Source organism: Limanda limanda, chromosome 2, assembly GCF_963576545.1.
Source record: "Limanda limanda chromosome 2, fLimLim1.1, whole genome shotgun sequence".
Lineage (NCBI taxonomy): Eukaryota > Metazoa > Chordata > Actinopteri > Pleuronectiformes > Pleuronectidae > Limanda > Limanda limanda.
The window spans coordinates 22898128-22914461 of NC_083637.1; the positions used below are offsets into that span (position 1 = coordinate 22898128).

The 16334-nt window shown below is 41.3% G+C and overlaps 2 protein-coding genes across 2 annotated transcripts; one reads left to right on the forward strand and one right to left on the reverse strand.

Annotated features, from left to right (window-relative positions):
• Positions 1-3867: 3867 nt before the first annotated feature.
• On the reverse strand, positions 3868-10214 carry r3hcc1l (R3H domain and coiled-coil containing 1-like). The gene is made up of 7 exons (XM_061086154.1): positions 10151-10214; positions 8789-9301; positions 8384-8574; positions 7880-7950; positions 7700-7795; positions 7452-7592; positions 3868-5104 (listed from the first exon to the last, which is right to left on the reverse strand). Exons 2-7 carry the CDS (start codon positions 9275-9277, stop codon positions 5052-5054), a joined length of 1041 nt encoding a protein of 346 aa, XP_060942137.1. The 5' UTR covers positions 9278-9301; positions 10151-10214; the 3' UTR covers positions 3868-5051.
• A 327-nt stretch (positions 10215-10541) lies between these two features.
• crtac1a (cartilage acidic protein 1a) lies at positions 10542-15714 on the forward strand. Its single transcript, XM_061088856.1, has 14 exons — positions 10542-10635; positions 11888-12099; positions 12207-12403; positions 12520-12656; positions 12748-12904; positions 12985-13119; positions 13748-13884; positions 13980-14116; positions 14226-14308; positions 14514-14614; positions 14700-14868; positions 14978-15123; positions 15334-15373; positions 15494-15714. The coding sequence occupies exons 2-14, from the start codon at positions 11900-11902 to the stop codon at positions 15499-15501; spliced, it is 1647 nt and encodes a 548-aa protein (XP_060944839.1). The 5' UTR covers positions 10542-10635; positions 11888-11899; the 3' UTR covers positions 15502-15714.
• The last annotated feature ends 620 nt before the right edge of the window (positions 15715-16334 follow it).

A 16334-nucleotide genomic window follows, 5' to 3' on the forward strand; every position in this document is an offset into this window, starting at 1 on the left:
CGGACAGAACAACTGCACAACTCCTCACAACACCTCAACATGTCAGGGGAGGAAGGCTTTTAAATAACAATGACATGCCAGTAAAGAGAGAGAAATGAGGCTCAGTGGGAGGAAACTGGGATTATATGGGAGGTAATTCATGCAACAGAGGATTAGATAGGATCCCGTGACTGAAGAAGGAGAAGGCCTCGATCAAAGCATAACCCAGTGAACAAAGTGATGACATGAAGGCACACTAGTACAACACCTTCTGTACTGTTACAGTGCACAGTGTTATGATATCAACACAGATCACCGACTGTTGACACAGCTCGTCGTGCCTCCTGTGCTTTCACCGTTTGCTGTTTTTGGTTTTCAATGAGATTTTTTTATTTCATGGTGCTATTTTGCCTCTTTTTAATAAATTTTGTAATGTATTGCAAATGTATTGTCATGTACAGTTTTATATTACCTCTCTTGAATATTGCTTTCTAATTTATGCAGAATTTTAATGTACTTTTGAGTTGAAACTTGTCCCTGTGTGGCTGTGTTATTATTTTTTTTATTGTTGCTTTTATTATGATAAATACTTTTAATTCTGTTTGTTCTTAACTTGTGGGGAACATCAGCCGAGATCTGGTTGTACCACGGCATTGCGCCTTTTACAGTACTTGGTAATGGTAGAGGAAAAATAAACATCAGACTGACAAACTGACTGTATGGTTATTTGAGGCATGGTTATTTTGACTGCAGAGAACAAAGCTAGTGGTAAATGCTACGGATTCTGCCAAACATTTCTCAAATCTGAACTTGCCATAAGAGATTCCCCATATGTAAACATTTAGAAGAGTTAATAACATAATGAACAGCAGCTTGTGTAGTTAAACAGTAGTTTATCAATGTTTTACACTCCTCTGCTTCCACCAGCAGAAAAGAGTGAAAAGTGATCGAAAGAGATTTAAGTTTGACAACAGATTTCTCATGTTTTTCCAGGGAGCTGGAACTGAACTGTATTTTATGGTTTTTTACGACCTCAGTCCCACTAGTGATCACACACAGACAATGGAAACTCTCACAGCTCTGCACTCTCACGTTACATATGCTGTACTTAAAATATATGACTAAGTATAGTCCCATTTTTATTCTTTTATGAGTTGGAGTAGAATATAATTTTCACGTTGAGTGAAAGTGCATAAAGGAAGTGACAGACACAGTCTCACTCCTCCATTCATATTTTGCAAACAAGTCCCTGAAAATATCATCATGTCCTTCAGTACCTGCACTTCTTGATGAATCATTTTATTATCATATCAGTCCATTTATCCCATGATTTACCGTTGTGGGACGATTATTCTTTATTCGGACCTTGCCTCACAATTAATTTCCCCCGGCACAGAGCAGTGCGTATAGGGGCAGAGTTGGCACGCCGAACCAGCACTTGCTGAGCAGCGGTTTGTGTTTGTGTTGTTAATCTAATGATTGTGTGAGAGGCACTGCAGTAGGCTGCTCTGCGGTGCATCGCCTGCTCGTGCAGCCACAGTAAAAGCATGAGATTTATAGGCAGGGCTCGGATCTCACACGATGCCGGTGAGGACGAGCTACAGGCTGTGTGTGTAGCTCGGCTGCAAGAACAACAGCGCACAGGGAGGTCTGCTTCTGTTCTGCCTCGTTCAGTGAGAATATTCGTCCACATTTGCTTTTCCACACTGAAATGTCATGGAAGGGGGTCACGTGTGCTCTGAAACCAGCAGAGGCCTGAAAGAGCTTCAATCACAAGCCTGAATAATGATAAAATACTTATTTATTATTCACTCTCAGTGATCTAATGTAAAGACAGCACTGAACTAGAATTACTGCCGTGCAGTTTTATGCCTCCACCAACCAGTGCAGTGTCAGTGGACATACATTTTTTTTACCAGACTCATATGAGGTCACCATGACTTGTGACCTTAGGCCACTGAAACCTTATCGGTTAATCTTTGAGTGCGAGTGAAAGTTTGTACCAAATTTAAAGATATTCCCTCAAGCCATCAGCGCAAAGAAAAAAAACATAAAGCTGATGCTGAAACAAAATTTATAATGCAGTATTGCCTTTTTGTAGATTTTCTTCTCCTCCGAACTCTAAGCAATGACACTGTATATACAGTTTAAATTAAGAATTAGTGGCACATTCACATATTTATATATATTCACAGATAGAATTCATGGGTAAGTTACTGAAATATATGGCATCATTTTTTTTTTTTTATTTAAAGTTTGCCTGTTTACATTTCAATCTCACTGCTTTTGCTTCCTGGAAAAACTAAAAGGATAAACTTTATATTATGGCCTTGGATTTTTAATAGAAGCTCTGTTAAATATTCCTCTCTGCTGCTAGTCCATGTAACATGCTTTCAGATGCATTTTTTTAAATGTAACAACCCGATTGTCACACTTGTGATGGAAGTTTCCTGGAAGCCGGTGAAAGGGGAACTCAGGCAGCAGCTGAAGTCTTATTCAGAAGATTTTAACGTAGAAGTGATGCATCAAGGAGACCAGAAGGTGGAACGATATACAAACGCCACCAAAGTAACATGAGAAACTGTCACCCCCAAGTGTGAAGATGTCTCACACAGCATCCCAGTATGTGTCCCTCATCTTACGTCACCCATCCCAATAGCACATCCACGAAAGCATGCATACCTAACCTTTAAGTCTAGCCACTGATGTTATATGCAAAATAATTGGAGTTGGTGCCTCCCTGTCTGGGCATCTGAATTAGATATGAAAGTCCATGAGAGTAGACACTACAATGTACTGCTTGTTGCCCCTTTATCTATAACCTGACCCTGGGTACTGGCAGGAGAGCAGGGAGTATCTGTGGAATGAGTCTGGCTGTAGTGTCTTCATGCTGAACAGATTTACTGTATGAGGCTGGTCAAACATTCTCTCACAACCCTGATGATGAAAACAGCAAAGTGCATCGCTCCTGATGCTGAACTAATCCTTCTGTACAAAAACACCTTTAGAAGGGACCCTGCAAAGACACGAGCACCTGTAGAGACTGCAGTTGCATAAATACAAATTTGTCTTTGTGAATCACTAAGTCAAATGAAAATACTGAAGATGAAATGGTGCCTCCTCTGAGGCTTCAGCACTTTTATTGAATTGGTTTTATGAGCCACGTGGCACCATCTCAGTCGCAATCAGCCACTGATCTGCCCAGTAACAAACTGGGTTCCGTACTGGATCAGCTGTTACTTCCAATCAGTGCATTCATCGAGAGCTCAATATCCCTCTCGATGAATGCACTGATTGGAAGTAAAAAGTGTCAGCTAAATGATATGGGTTGTGATCAGATGGAGGCAACATCACGTTTTTTATTTCCCATGTGTGCACCCAGCAGTATGTTGTTAACATATGTAAACGTATCCACTTACAGCTGGGTGTTTATATGAAAAAGAGTTAACAACAAATCTGAGAAACAGAGTTCACTGAGAACAAATACATTGGCTGCTCTCTCTGCAGTCTGGGAGCCTGGAACTTAATTACTGGCTGAGGAGGTGAAGGAGACGCAGTGCCACGTGGTCTGTGGTGGCCTGGGTGCAGCCTCAGAGGAGGCAGCAGTTGCTACATGGGAAAAAAAAAAAGTCTCCTGAGGCTACACGGGTGCTGGTAAAGAATTAGGAAGCTGAATTTGTGGATAAAAGTTATTTTAATTCAACATTTGTGTCTACCAGATAGAAAGCTCGGGTTTTTGATTGTAATCAATAAAAGCAGCCAGTTGAGATTGACCACATTTTCAATATAAGGCTATTAGAAAGGATTGTGTTGAACCTGCGTCCTTAACCAACAGATCATGCTTTGATTAAACTGAAGTGAAAACGTCACCAAATCAGGAGATGGAAATGGAATCTTTTCTTTTTATTTATTCAGGAATCTACTGTAAGTTACTGATACAAACAGACACAGTTATATAACATCTGTTCAACAGTTTCATTCAAGTTCACAGACCCAGGATCTGTGACTCTGCAGCCACATTAAGACCACGTTCTACACATTTTTTCAGAATTTATTTTTCGAAGGTTTTAACCACATATATTGTAATAAAGATGCTCTCCACTGTACTTAAAAAAAAACACTGTCCAATGTCTGGTAATACAGTTTGAAATGGATAAGAAAGGTAAACTGGGAGTCCCACTGATTCATCTGAACAACATACAAGTATATTAAGTTACTGTTGGAGCTTTTGAAAAATAACCAGTGGGGGAAACATTAATGAGATGCAATACATTTATTTAAGATACCTTGTAGTTCATCATATTTCTATCTGACCTAAGAATGTTTCATGCTCTTGATACTACTTAGCTTGAAAGATCATGACAAGTTATTTCTGTTCAAAGTTTCCCTGACAGAATGGGTGAAAACATATTTATCATCATCATCTTTCTTTGGACAAAGAAATCCTCTGACTGAAAAGATGTACAGACAAACACACGACACAGTTCAAACGCTGAAACTGACCTATATGAAGTTTTAAAAGTGAAGTTAAAGTTTAATAAAAGTTACTATTACATTGTGATACAAGAACTGACTCTCAACAGTATATTCATATACCATCATGTACTGTATCATAATGATTTTAACAATACAGGATATTTACCTTGCGGGTGGATTTAGTTTAGTTTATCTTAAAAAAACATCTAAAAAAAATGTAAAACAATGACAAACATGATGCTCTACAGCTTCACAGAAAATCATCCTTTCAATGAATTACAAATGATTAGGCTCAGTGCTTCATTACAGACCTTAGTTACAGTGTAACAGATATGAAAGTAAGTCCAGGTGAAAGAACAGTTCCTAATAAAGAAATAATAAAGGATCGGGAACAGTGAACGGACGCCCTGACCCTTAGGAAACGCTGCAGACTAATGGACAGCGGCAAAAAGGAAAAATTGATGGGAATCCATATCTGGGAAGTGTGGTGGTAGGAAAGAGTGGCCAGTGGAGAGAGACAGAGCAGAAGAAGTAACAGAAGCTTTGCGTCTGTTGGAAAAAGCAAAAGGAATCATACGAGTAGTTGTTGTTTTCTGTCACTTTCCCTCCCAAGCATCTTCCTTCAGTTTGGCTTCCAGGCGCTTTTGTTCTGAAAGATAAATCACAGAGAGATGTTGAACACATCAATCAGCGAAAGCCTTTAAACAAACACGTTGGTGATGTGTTGCTCTAAGTATACATCAGCGTCTCTACCACATAGGAGTGAGAAGCAGACTGTAGATGGAGCTGTACGTTAATACGTGGCGTCCATCCCAGAGACACTATGTTCAGCCCATGATGCACGTCTGCACTGACATTTACTCTGTGTGTTGTGAACTTAAGTAAAGAGCACCATAGTGCGCAGCGCCCATGCTAAGAACAAAGGAGCTGTTTTTAGTTCGCTATACTCATGGCCCTGACTTCCTGACTCACTGCTCAGTGGACGGCCATTTGTGGTTTGCTGTGCCTATATACTTATGTTCCATCTGTGAAGGGAAATGGCTGCTGTTCTGATTATAGACCTGTTACCATCTGCACAGGGATGGACAGAGAACAACTTCTCTTAAAATCAACTTGCAACTGCACCTTCCATTTTTCATCTGTAAAGTAAGAAAGCAGCTCCCTCTTCTGGTGGAAACACTGTGATGCAGAAACTAGGGCAAACGGTTGCGGATTCCTACACGTGCGAAAGGCTGAGAACCTTTTTCTCAAGGAGAACATGCTTAATATGTTTGTGGCCTAAGAAAGAAAGTCAAATCACAAAATTAAGTAATGTTTCAACATGGTCCCCTTCTGTATTCATACATTTAAGGTCTTTGCACAACCAGCCTTTATTTTCGTAAGAGTTTTCTATCTCCATCAAAAGTGCTAAGGAGTCGGTGTGCAATCTTGATGACACATGAGGTCGTATTTATTTGTGAATGTGCGACAATTTCAAACGAAAACGAAAGACTTGGTGGGCAAAGACCTTTAGTCCAGAGATGGAGGAGAATACAAATCTGTTCTTTGCAGAAGGCATCAGTTGTGAAAGGTCTCCTGTGGAGTGTTGGTGACTTGCCTTCCAGGATAAGGGTCATCTCCGAGGCTCTGATTTTATTCACGCGTTTTTTTCTCTATGTCATATTTAGATTCCGCAGTTCTTTTCTTAACCAAAGTGTCAGCAGTAACCACGATTTCCTCGTGGACCTCCTTGGGTGATAAGCCCTTCAGACAGATGTTTTTATCTCTTTTAGTGGTGACTTGAAATGACCCAAAACAGAAGTATCCAACAACTTATTAAGAGAGCTGTGTATCTCTTTCTGTCTGAGGCCATAATCACCCTTCAAATGTAAGCAACCGTCCACCTGAGGTGTGGATCAGCAGTATTTCAGTCTCCTTCACAAAACTAGAAAAAACTACCAGTGGAGAGAGCACACAACCGCCACATTATACAACAGAGCAGGTTTTGCTGAACAAATCAATAGGGGTGCAACGATTAATCAACGTCGTCGACAAATCGATGAAAAAAAACAGTCGACGACGAATTACTCGTCAATGATTCGTTGGTTACGTCATAGCGCGCGTTTCTCGTGCCGTGCAGCTGAACTAAACGTTGTGCTGATAGAAGTAGCTGAGGAGTGAGCCATCTCGCTTCCTTCCTATCTCTAAAAGTCGCGCATGTGCAATAGCGACAAAACATGGACCATTGGCGGCGTCCGTTCCATGGCGTACCAGGAAGTCAAAAGTTTGGGAGATCTTCACCCTTTACATAGCCCGAAAAAAAACTACCTGCAATATGTGCACGGCGGACCTGCTCACACGAGCATTTGAGGAGGAGTCACGTGTGACTTCGTAACGGAGACGATGCGGACTCGCCTCGGTCAGATGTTATATACACGTATACACCTGTGGGCAGGATTCTAGAATCCATTACAAAAATATGGTTTAAACTTTTTGTTAACGAGTTTAAAAGCGTAATGTTATCCTATTCCCTGACAAACGTCTTTTTTTAAAATCACAATTATTTAGTCCGAAGAAGACTGTGGTTTCGTTTGTTGATGTTTCTATTGTTGATACTTTCCCTGTCATTTTGTTAACAGGAAAAATGGATACTTGATTTTTTATTTATTTTTAGTATCAGCACTTGGCCTGTTCTTAGTTCACAGGAAAAAGGGAAATTTGAATTTGAATTAATTTTTTTTTTATTAGAACTTTACCTGTCCTTGGTTTTAAATGGACAAAAACTTGATTTTTCTTTGCTTGTGTGTCAACAGTAGCGTTATATGCAGCAAAGCTTATTATCGATCTTTATTGTCTTCATTGTCAGTCATCACATGCCTCGAACAACCTCAAGCTAAATTTAAAAGCGATGACTAATCGATTATCAGAATAGTCGTTAGTTGCAGCTCTACACATCAATGCTCTATGCATAAGACCAAAAGCATAAGCCTGAAAAGAATGCATCTGTGTATTATCACCTTTCGCTGCCAGGAGTTTCCTCTTCTCGGCTTCGCGCTGCTCGTCAGTCTGGTTGTTTTTAACACCAAGGGCACCGATCACAAGCCTACGAGCCATCGCTGCACTCGTCTGAGGTCTGTCTTTTGCAGGCAGGAGGTCCTCTGAGGATAGACAGACATGAGCATGAAGAGTGACACTCATCATTTTAGCATTTAAATGTGTGACATACAGAAGACAAACTGACAACGCCAGAGGACTGTATTTGTACCTGAGCTGCTTCGGGCTTTGGCTTGTACTTCGGCGGAGGATTTGGAGAGTGGTCGCAACTTCATCAGTGGATGTTTGGTTCTTAAAGCTTCACGGGCTGAAGAGAGAAAAGACATAACTCCCTCTTATAACAATTTGGGATGGAAAGTGTCCCAACAATACCATGCAGCGATTAACTCACCTGCTATGGGGCTTGAGAAGAGGCCTATAACGTGAACTTCATCGATCCACTTAATGTCAAAGCCCCTCTGTCTGGAATCACAATCAGAAATGAAATGTTACCAAAACCAATATTCTTTTAATCTTCTGACACTTGGGGATCAAAAATCATATTCAAGTCCTACTGACATGTCAAATGAATACACTTTACATAGCTCTATTCTCTTGTTTTAAGTTAGGACCATGTCGAAATAGAAATGCTGCTACATCCAACATAGCTCATCATTTTCAATCTCAAAATGCACCTGCAGGTTTCAACAAGTTATATTTAAGACTTTTTATTTCAATGTTAAATTATTGTTAACATAATTAAGACCTACCTTAACCTAGTAAGTAATATTTTAACTTAGTTAAGACTCTTTAAGGGCTAAATACCAGATAATTGAATGTAAGAGGTTTTTTTTTACCCTGTTGTGGTTTAAAAAAATGTCTTAAAGTAAGATGTTGTGCCTTGTATGATACATACTGATAAGCCTGGAATAACTTGAGAAGGTCATCGGTCTTAAATTCAGCAGGAAAGTCGTAGATTTCTACGATGTTAGAGATTTCATCATCTCTGAGGTCGGCTTCCTCATCATCCTCCTCTCGGTCCATGTTGTAGTAATCAAACCTGCGGCCCTGGATTGACTTCTTCTTTCGACCCTGCTTCACAGCCAGCTGCAGCCAGGGAGAAGGAAAGTGTACAGATGAAGACAGGTGGAATACGAGTAAATGACAGGAGAAGGAACAGAACCAAAGCTTCAATTATACTTCTCCCGACTGCTTTTGTGCTGATTGAATTAGAAACTCAGTGTATGTGAATGTTGGGCATTGGATCTCTTGATATCAGGTCTTGTTTTGTTTATCAGCCAGACTGAAAGCAAACTCTCACCTCGGCAGGCAGGTGCTGTTCCAAAGAGTCGCCCTCATCGTTGAACAGTGTATCCCAGCTTTCCTCTTCCTCCTCTTCCTCCTCTTCCTCCAGAAGGGATATTGCTTCCAGCCGTGAGGCAACATCTGCCTCCAGACTGGCTGACTCAAGCTGCTCTTTGACCTGCACATCTGTATCCTCGAGCGGCTCTTCCTTCACATCAGGCTTTGTATCGCTGTTCTGTAGCTCACCTGCATCTTCTCCTTCAACGGCTGCCGACTTACCCTCTCCTCCAGCCTTGTCCTTCTTGTTCTTGGCATTCTTCCGTGCCTTGTCAGTGTAGCGAGGCCTGGGTCTCGGCTTTGCTTCTCCCTGAGCCTGAGTTTTGTCTTTGTCAGGAAGTCGCTGTTTGGGGACGTACGGAGGCGGATTTGGCTTCTTGGTCTCGGAGGGAGGTGCGGGTGTTGGCTGAGATGTAGCAGAGTCTACCTTTGGCTGTTCCAAATCCATTACTCAATCGTATTAATAAATCACCTGGATCACGGAGGAAGAGGGACAAATCAGGCAACTTGTAAGGAAAATTTGATTTGATAAAATACACTGAAAATATGGAATGAGATTGTCAAAAGGTATAAATTGGAAGGTGACATGAAACTGTCCCCCAGATTTAAGCCTAAAGAGATAAAAGAGATCATACATTTGCAAGGTGATGGAAAAAATCTAAAATGAATTAATCTCAGAAAATGTAGACATTTACAGCCAATAGCTTTTCATGATCCATAATTTAAAAAGGGCGTTCACTGTCTCCACATCTGTCTCACAGACAAGCCCCTCAGTGTCCTCTATTCAACTTATTTAATTAAATTATTTAACAGTGCTATAATATTTCTTTTAGCTTCTTACTTTTTTAGTTGTATTGCTTTATTTTATTGATTTTACCATTAAATCGTTTTTTCGATGCAGCAGTTTGTTTCACCTAAAGTCTGTTCTAATTAACGTGCTAACGTGGAGTGCTGTGTACATCAAGTGGAGTGGAACACATAAAATGAATAAATAAACAGTTTTTTAAAATTTCTAAATCATACGCAGATTTTCAAACGAGAAAAATTTGATCCAATATTGATTTGATTTCATCCAAACAACCAGAATGAGCTCACACGCTGCTGGAGCCTGAAAACTGACCAAGTAGCTTAGCACTGTGTTTCAGTTAGCTCCAGCATGCTAACCGGTTTAGCTAACGGGCTAAACTTCCACCAACTGACGCGATATTAGCTGTTTATCGAGAACACAAACATAAAGACAATTGAGGTCTTTTGTTTTCATTGTAATTACGACACCACACGTATAAACAGGGACGGTACTGTTATTGTTCTTTCAGCTCACCCGTGTTTGGTTTGTTCAGCCCACAGTCTCTGCTTCAGCCACCGAGGTTCGTCGCGCTACTGACGTGAGCACAGGAGAACCCGCTGCATGCTGGGAGATGACGTTCTTTTAGGGCGCCGCAGCCGAGCCACTCTGCAGGACAGGCTCGTTTATTTAACGCGATACAAAACTGTTTTTGTTCTCCAGCTCAACTTCCATCCACTTCACAGTTTATGATCGTTCCCTAACACTTCTAATCACTCATGTATTATACGTGTATTGTTGCTGTGACTACCAATACATAGCATCCGGGTCTCGGAGACACGGGCACAGAAATGCAGGTCAGCCATTGGTCAACAACCCGATCATTCAGAGAGATGTCCTCTGATTGGCTTATCCTCTGCACGTTACACAAGCTGTTTTGTAAATGTTAGAAGCTGGAGTTGTGTAAAGACGAGGATCTGCAGCGCAGACACATCATCTCCATCTCTACACTCAGCTGTCAGGTAAGGAAGAAGGAGACATTCCTGCAGACATACTTCAGAGAGGAAGAATTAACCTCATGCATGGATGTATTGGTAAAGATCTCATTGCAATGTAGGCTATGATTGAATGTTAGATCAATTATGCCTGTGAATCATAATTAACAACAAGTAAACATTAACAACACGACGAGACAGTATTCCTAACGAAATGTATATCATTTTTTAAGCAACTTCCAATGTAGGATTGTTTTCACTAATCAGGAAAAACACGTTGGAGCTCTCCTTTGAAATAACCTGCTCCAAACTAGTATTTACTTTGTCTTTCCATTGATGGCAACTTCTTTCTCTAGATTTCACTATAGCTTACTTGTAACATCTATTTGGATTCTTTCATTTAATTGTGGCCTTTTGTACATTTTTCAACTTTGTGTTTGTGAAACCTTGCTGTGTGTCAGCAACATGAGCCTCATGTTATCAGGATAAAACTTCAGTAATTATCGATAATGAGGAGAGAATGACAAACAAAACAGATACCAATGTGAGATGCAACATTAAAATCAATTATGTGTTATACCTCCTCACCGTTCTTGCACAATTCAAAGCAAAACTGCTTTTATATTGGTATAATTACTATCATATATAAATATATATTATGTTATATTATATACTATATATACTGTACTGTTCTTATATACTGTCTAACAATACCATTACCATCATCAGTACTATTACCATCATCTTGCCACTGCACCTTATCTACCTATTTTATTGTATTTTATCTTGTGCTTCTGTTTTTTATTCTTTCTACCTCAATATTTTTAATTTTATTCTATTGTATTGTATTGTATTTTATTGTATTATATTGTATTCAAATATACCGGCTGCTATGACAACTTAATTTCCCTTCGGGGATGAATAAAGTACTCTATCTATCTATCAATTCATAGGCATTATATCCCCTTATATATTGGACTTTATTTTGCCATTGATGAAATAATATTGTGTCTACCATATCATTACATTACATGTTATTTAGCTGACGCTTTTGCCCAAAGCAACTTACATTTTACTACACTACTACATTACATTACTACAACATTTAGGGGTGCCAAGGACATTTTGGCATGCAGATAGGTAAGAGTGGGGATTGAAACGGCAACCTTCTTGTCGGAGACCGCCCCCTCTACCCCCTAGGCCACATCGACTACACTGACTATCTCTGTGCGTCGTCATACATTTGTCTAACCCACACCTGCTCTCTGTGTCCCATCAGGCTGCAGTGACGATGTGGGCCTCAGGTCTGCTGCTCCTCCTGTTGGTGGGACTCCGGCATCAGTCTCTCGCCCAGAGCTCCGAGCCCATGTTCCAGGTCATAACGCAGACTATGCTCCCTCCGGACAATCATCACAACCCGACACAGCTCAACTACGGGATGGCCGTGACAGACGTGGACGGTGACGGCGACCTGGAGGTGGTGGTGGCAGGGTGAGGGGCTGACGGTGGGACAGAACCCAGCTATGAGTTTTTTTACCCTGTGGCCGAACGCCTGCATGAATTTGTACAAATCAAATCGATGTGACGTTTTCTCTCAGGTACAACGGGCCCAACCTGGTGCTGAAGTACGATCGCACTCAGAAGAAGCTGGTAAACATCGCCACTGACGACAGCACCTCTCCATACTACGCCCTGAGGGACCGAGCAGGTAACGCTATCGGAGTTACCGCCTGCGACGTGGATGGAGACGGACGTGAGGAGATCTACTTCCTGAACACAAACGACGCCTACTCTGGTGAATAGTGCAATGTCAAGATCAAACCAGAACCACCCAAATGGCCTCCTGATGTCTGTACAACAGTATGTGAAGGGATTTCCCTCATAATTTCTGGCTTTTTGTTTTTTATGCAGGGCGGGCAACTTATTCGGACAAGCTCTTCAAGTTTCGCAACGGTCGCTTTGAAGATCTTCTTCATGACGAGGTCAATGTGCGTCGGGGCGTGGCTAATCGCATGGCAGGACGTTCTGTGGCCTGTGTGGACAGAAAGGTCAGTTAATCCACTTTGTTGAAATCATAAAATCCAACTTCTGCTTTAAAAACAAGTCCTCTCACTCCTCTTGTCTGCTGTTGCACTGCAGGGAACAGGTCGTTACTCCATCTACGTGGCCAATTACGCCAGTGGCACTGTGGGCCCCCATGCTCTCTTAGAAATGGACGAGGCTGCCAGTGATGTGAGTAAGGGCGTCATCGCTCTGTCGGACGTGGCTGCTCAGGCCGGGGTCAACAAGTTCACAGGTCAGAAGGGGTTCAGGCTGGAGAAGATGACGTGTGTGATGAGGTTTGAGGTCGACTCTCACAGTTTGCTCGTCCTGCAGGTGGACGCGGTGTGGTGGTCGGGCCGATCCTGAGCGACGCCAGGTCGGACGTCTTCTGTGACAACGAGAACGGACCCAACTTCTTGTTTAAGAATAAAGGAGATGGGACTTTTGTTGACATGGCCAGACAGGCAGGTGAGCTTGAGCGAAAGAGCAAGAACGCTGAAGTGGTGGGAGTTGAAATACTTAAGATTGAATGAGAAATCTGAGGAAATCTGAGAACTATGGACATTTTTGCACTGTGTCAGTCAATGGCTACTGGAACTCAACCGTTACCTCACATTTTGACACTAAAAACGAAATATAAAAAGCAGCAACAAGTAGGTGCTTTTTGTAGATGATTTGCTTAATTTCCTTGTTTTGTATCAAGATTTACCATCACTGTGCCAAAGACCGGACTTTTTTGTCCTTGCTATCTTAAATTGCACGTTTTCTTTAAAGGAAGAGTTCTACAGATTGGACAAAGTTATTATTGGCTTTAGTTTATATGGTCACACACGAGATATTCTCATCTAAATCTCAGCGAGAAAAAGTTACCAAGATTTTAATGTTTTGACTAAACTAGAAGAGACTTTGCATAATAAGATTTAATTGTTGTGGTTATTTTACAAGAAAAGTAATTTATGGGGAAGAATCAGTGTGCTGCTCTGCCGTAGTGTCTTCTTTAATATCACCACTAGATGTCACCAGAGACACTTGATCTCATCACTATTTTTCCAGTAGTGGCAGCACTAAAGCTTTAACACTGCATTTATATCCACAGGTGTGGAGGACACGTACCAGCATGGCAGAGGAGTAACACTCGCTGACTTCAATGGGGATGGAAAGACAGACATCGTTTATGGAAACTGGAACGGCCCACACCGACTCTACCTGCAGGGCACAGACTCTAAATTTCGGGTGAGGACTTTTACAGAAGAATGAAGAAGATCAGATAAAACTCTGTGAAATGGAAAGAATTTGATAAAACAGGATTTCAAAATGATCTCTTGCAGAACGTAGCTACTGGGGGATTTGCGACCCCCTCCCCTATTCGCACAGTCATCGCGGCTGACTTTGATAACGACAAGGAGCTGGACGTTTTTTTCAACAACATTGCCTACAGAGGAAACGCCCCCAACAGGCTGTTCAGGTAAGAACGTAATAATTACGTGGACCCGAGGCGCCACACGTAAACCATTACATGACGGGAAATCCCTAAATAAAAAAATGTTGTTCTAATCCTATGTGTTTGTTTGCAGGGTGGCGAGGAGAACTGGTGCGGATCCACTGATCGAGGAGCTTAACGTGGGAGATGCTGCCGAGCCACAGGGGAGAGGAACAGGTCAGCTGCCTCAGAGCTCAGGACAACATGTTGTCATCAGTTTGATTATCAAACTGTAGAGCGCTAAAAGAAACATGTGACATCTCTGCCTCCTCTCTGTCTTTTGATTTGAGATTTAAAGAGACAAAGCTGCCAGATAAACACGACAGTTTAGTTGACTCATGGGAGTCAGAGCAATAAAGGCTCTCTGTTTGCTACTGGACAGGTGGAACCGTGACAGACCTGGATGGGGACGGACAGCTGGAGCTGCTGCTGGCACATGGAGAGAGCGCCCAGCAGCCAATATCTGTCTTCAAGGTCACACAGGTGTGTACGTGTGTGTGCGTGTCTGTGTATGTGTGCGTTTGTGGGTGTGAGTTACATCAGCCTAACCCATCGTCGTTGTTGTCAGGGCTCGTCCAATAACTGGCTGCGGGTCATCCCTCGCACCCAGTTTGGCTCTTTTGCCCGGGGCGCCAAGGTAACAGCCTTCACCAATCAGAGTGGAGCTCACACACGCATCATTGACGGAGGCTCCGGGTACCTGTGTGAGATGGAGCCTGTCGCCCACTTTGGTTTAGGTAACAACTGCATTTTAAACATTATAGACTATTATAGACGCAGTATCTAAAGTAAAAGGCAGTATAAATATAAAACTTATAATTTTTTTTTCCTGCCCTGGACTCCCAGGAAACGATGAGGTGAAGGTGCTGCAGGTCTCCTGGCCAGACGGCAGCTCCATCAGCCGAGCCCTTCAGCCTGGGGAGATGAACTCAGTGGTGGAGGTGTCTTATCCCAGAGAAGTGGAAGTGACTCCGCTCACCGATGACACGCAGGTACGGAGTGCGGAGCCACAGCATGAACTATGAACACGGGTAATGTTCCAGTGTGCCTCTATCAGTGGCCTTATTGACTAATCTAACACAACTCTTTTCTTCTGACTGTCAGTTTTAATTCAATCAAATGTAATTTTACAACATAATACTAACAGAAGTCAAAATCCTTTGTTTTTCTGTATTTGAAAAAATATATATTTATTTTTTCAGTGTGGTAAAGGCTTCACCGTCAAGAATGGCCACTGTGCAGGTAGGCAAGTTTATTAAATGAGTTGTTCTTAAATAAAGTGCCTCAAATATTGATTTGAAATGAAAATGTTATTATTGTTCTGTTTTCAATTTTCTTTTCTTTATTATTTATTTTTTGCAGGTCTTTGAGGAGGCAATACAATATCTTTGGAAACAGAAAAACTAAACAGAAAATGGTTTCAAACTTTTTGTCCAGCCCTCAAAATTAAAATCGTGTTGTTTCTTTTACTCTATGAGTAGCTAAACTATTTTTCATTAATTTTAATCAAGTATTAATTTGTACTACTGCTAGGGTTAATGTTGTCTTTTATGACCCATGACGAACTCTCTTAATAAAATGTTACCAATCAATATTCTTTGAGTCAGTTTCTTACTTCATAAGTAGAAAAAAGATCACGTCAGTCTTTGGTGCTTTAAGAGAATTAATCTTAAAAACAACCTCATCATTACATTAACACTATCACCTATTTAAGCCTCCTCTTTATATTCAATTGTATTGCCCTGTCTTGTTTAGTGTTTAAACTGTTTTTAGCTGAAGTCCTATGTTACATTTTATCATGAATTGTGAAATATAATAAGTTATATTACTATTATTATATTATCATTATTTTGATTGTTATAATTATTATCACAAAGGAGATATATTGCGTTCTGCAAATTCCTTAGTGTAAACACTTGTCTCTATGGTCTTCTGTCGTCATATTTCCATTTAACTGCCATGTGCTTCCGTTTGAACCATTTCTACTGTGTCGTCCTAACCTTGTGTCTGCCCTTCCTTCTTTTCCTCCTTCGTTCTTGCTCTCACCTGCTTTGTGCTGTCACTCATGCAGCGTTGGCTCCATATTACATTGGAATCCGCTCCACGTCCGTCACCACGTTTCAAGCCTCCTGTGTTAAGACACTTTTACTACAGTGCGTGTTGGTGCTGTCTGCACAGCTCATGAGTCGCTAGTCTTCAGAGT

Bases quoted from the DNA above. Each gene is read 5' to 3' on its own strand.
- r3hcc1l (XM_061086154.1), bottom strand. From the start codon at position 9,277: ATGGATTTGGAACAGCCAAAGGTAGACTCTGCTACATCTCAGCCAACA. The intron at 7,951-8,383 runs GTATGTATCATA...TTGTGATTCCAG, and splicing joins AAGTTATTCCAGGCTTATCA to ACAGAGGGGCTTTGACATTA. The intron at 7,593-7,699 runs GTACAAATACAG...GTCTATCCTCAG, and splicing joins CAAAGCCCGAAGCAGCTCAG to AGGACCTCCTGCCTGCAAAA.
- crtac1a (XM_061088856.1), top strand. From the start codon at position 11,900: ATGTGGGCCTCAGGTCTGCTGCTCCTCCTGTTGGTGGGACTCCGGCAT. The intron at 13,885-13,979 runs GTGAGGACTTTT...GATCTCTTGCAG, and splicing joins GCACAGACTCTAAATTTCGG to AACGTAGCTACTGGGGGATT. The intron at 14,615-14,699 runs GTGTGTACGTGT...CGTTGTTGTCAG, and splicing joins CTGTCTTCAAGGTCACACAG to GGCTCGTCCAATAACTGGCT.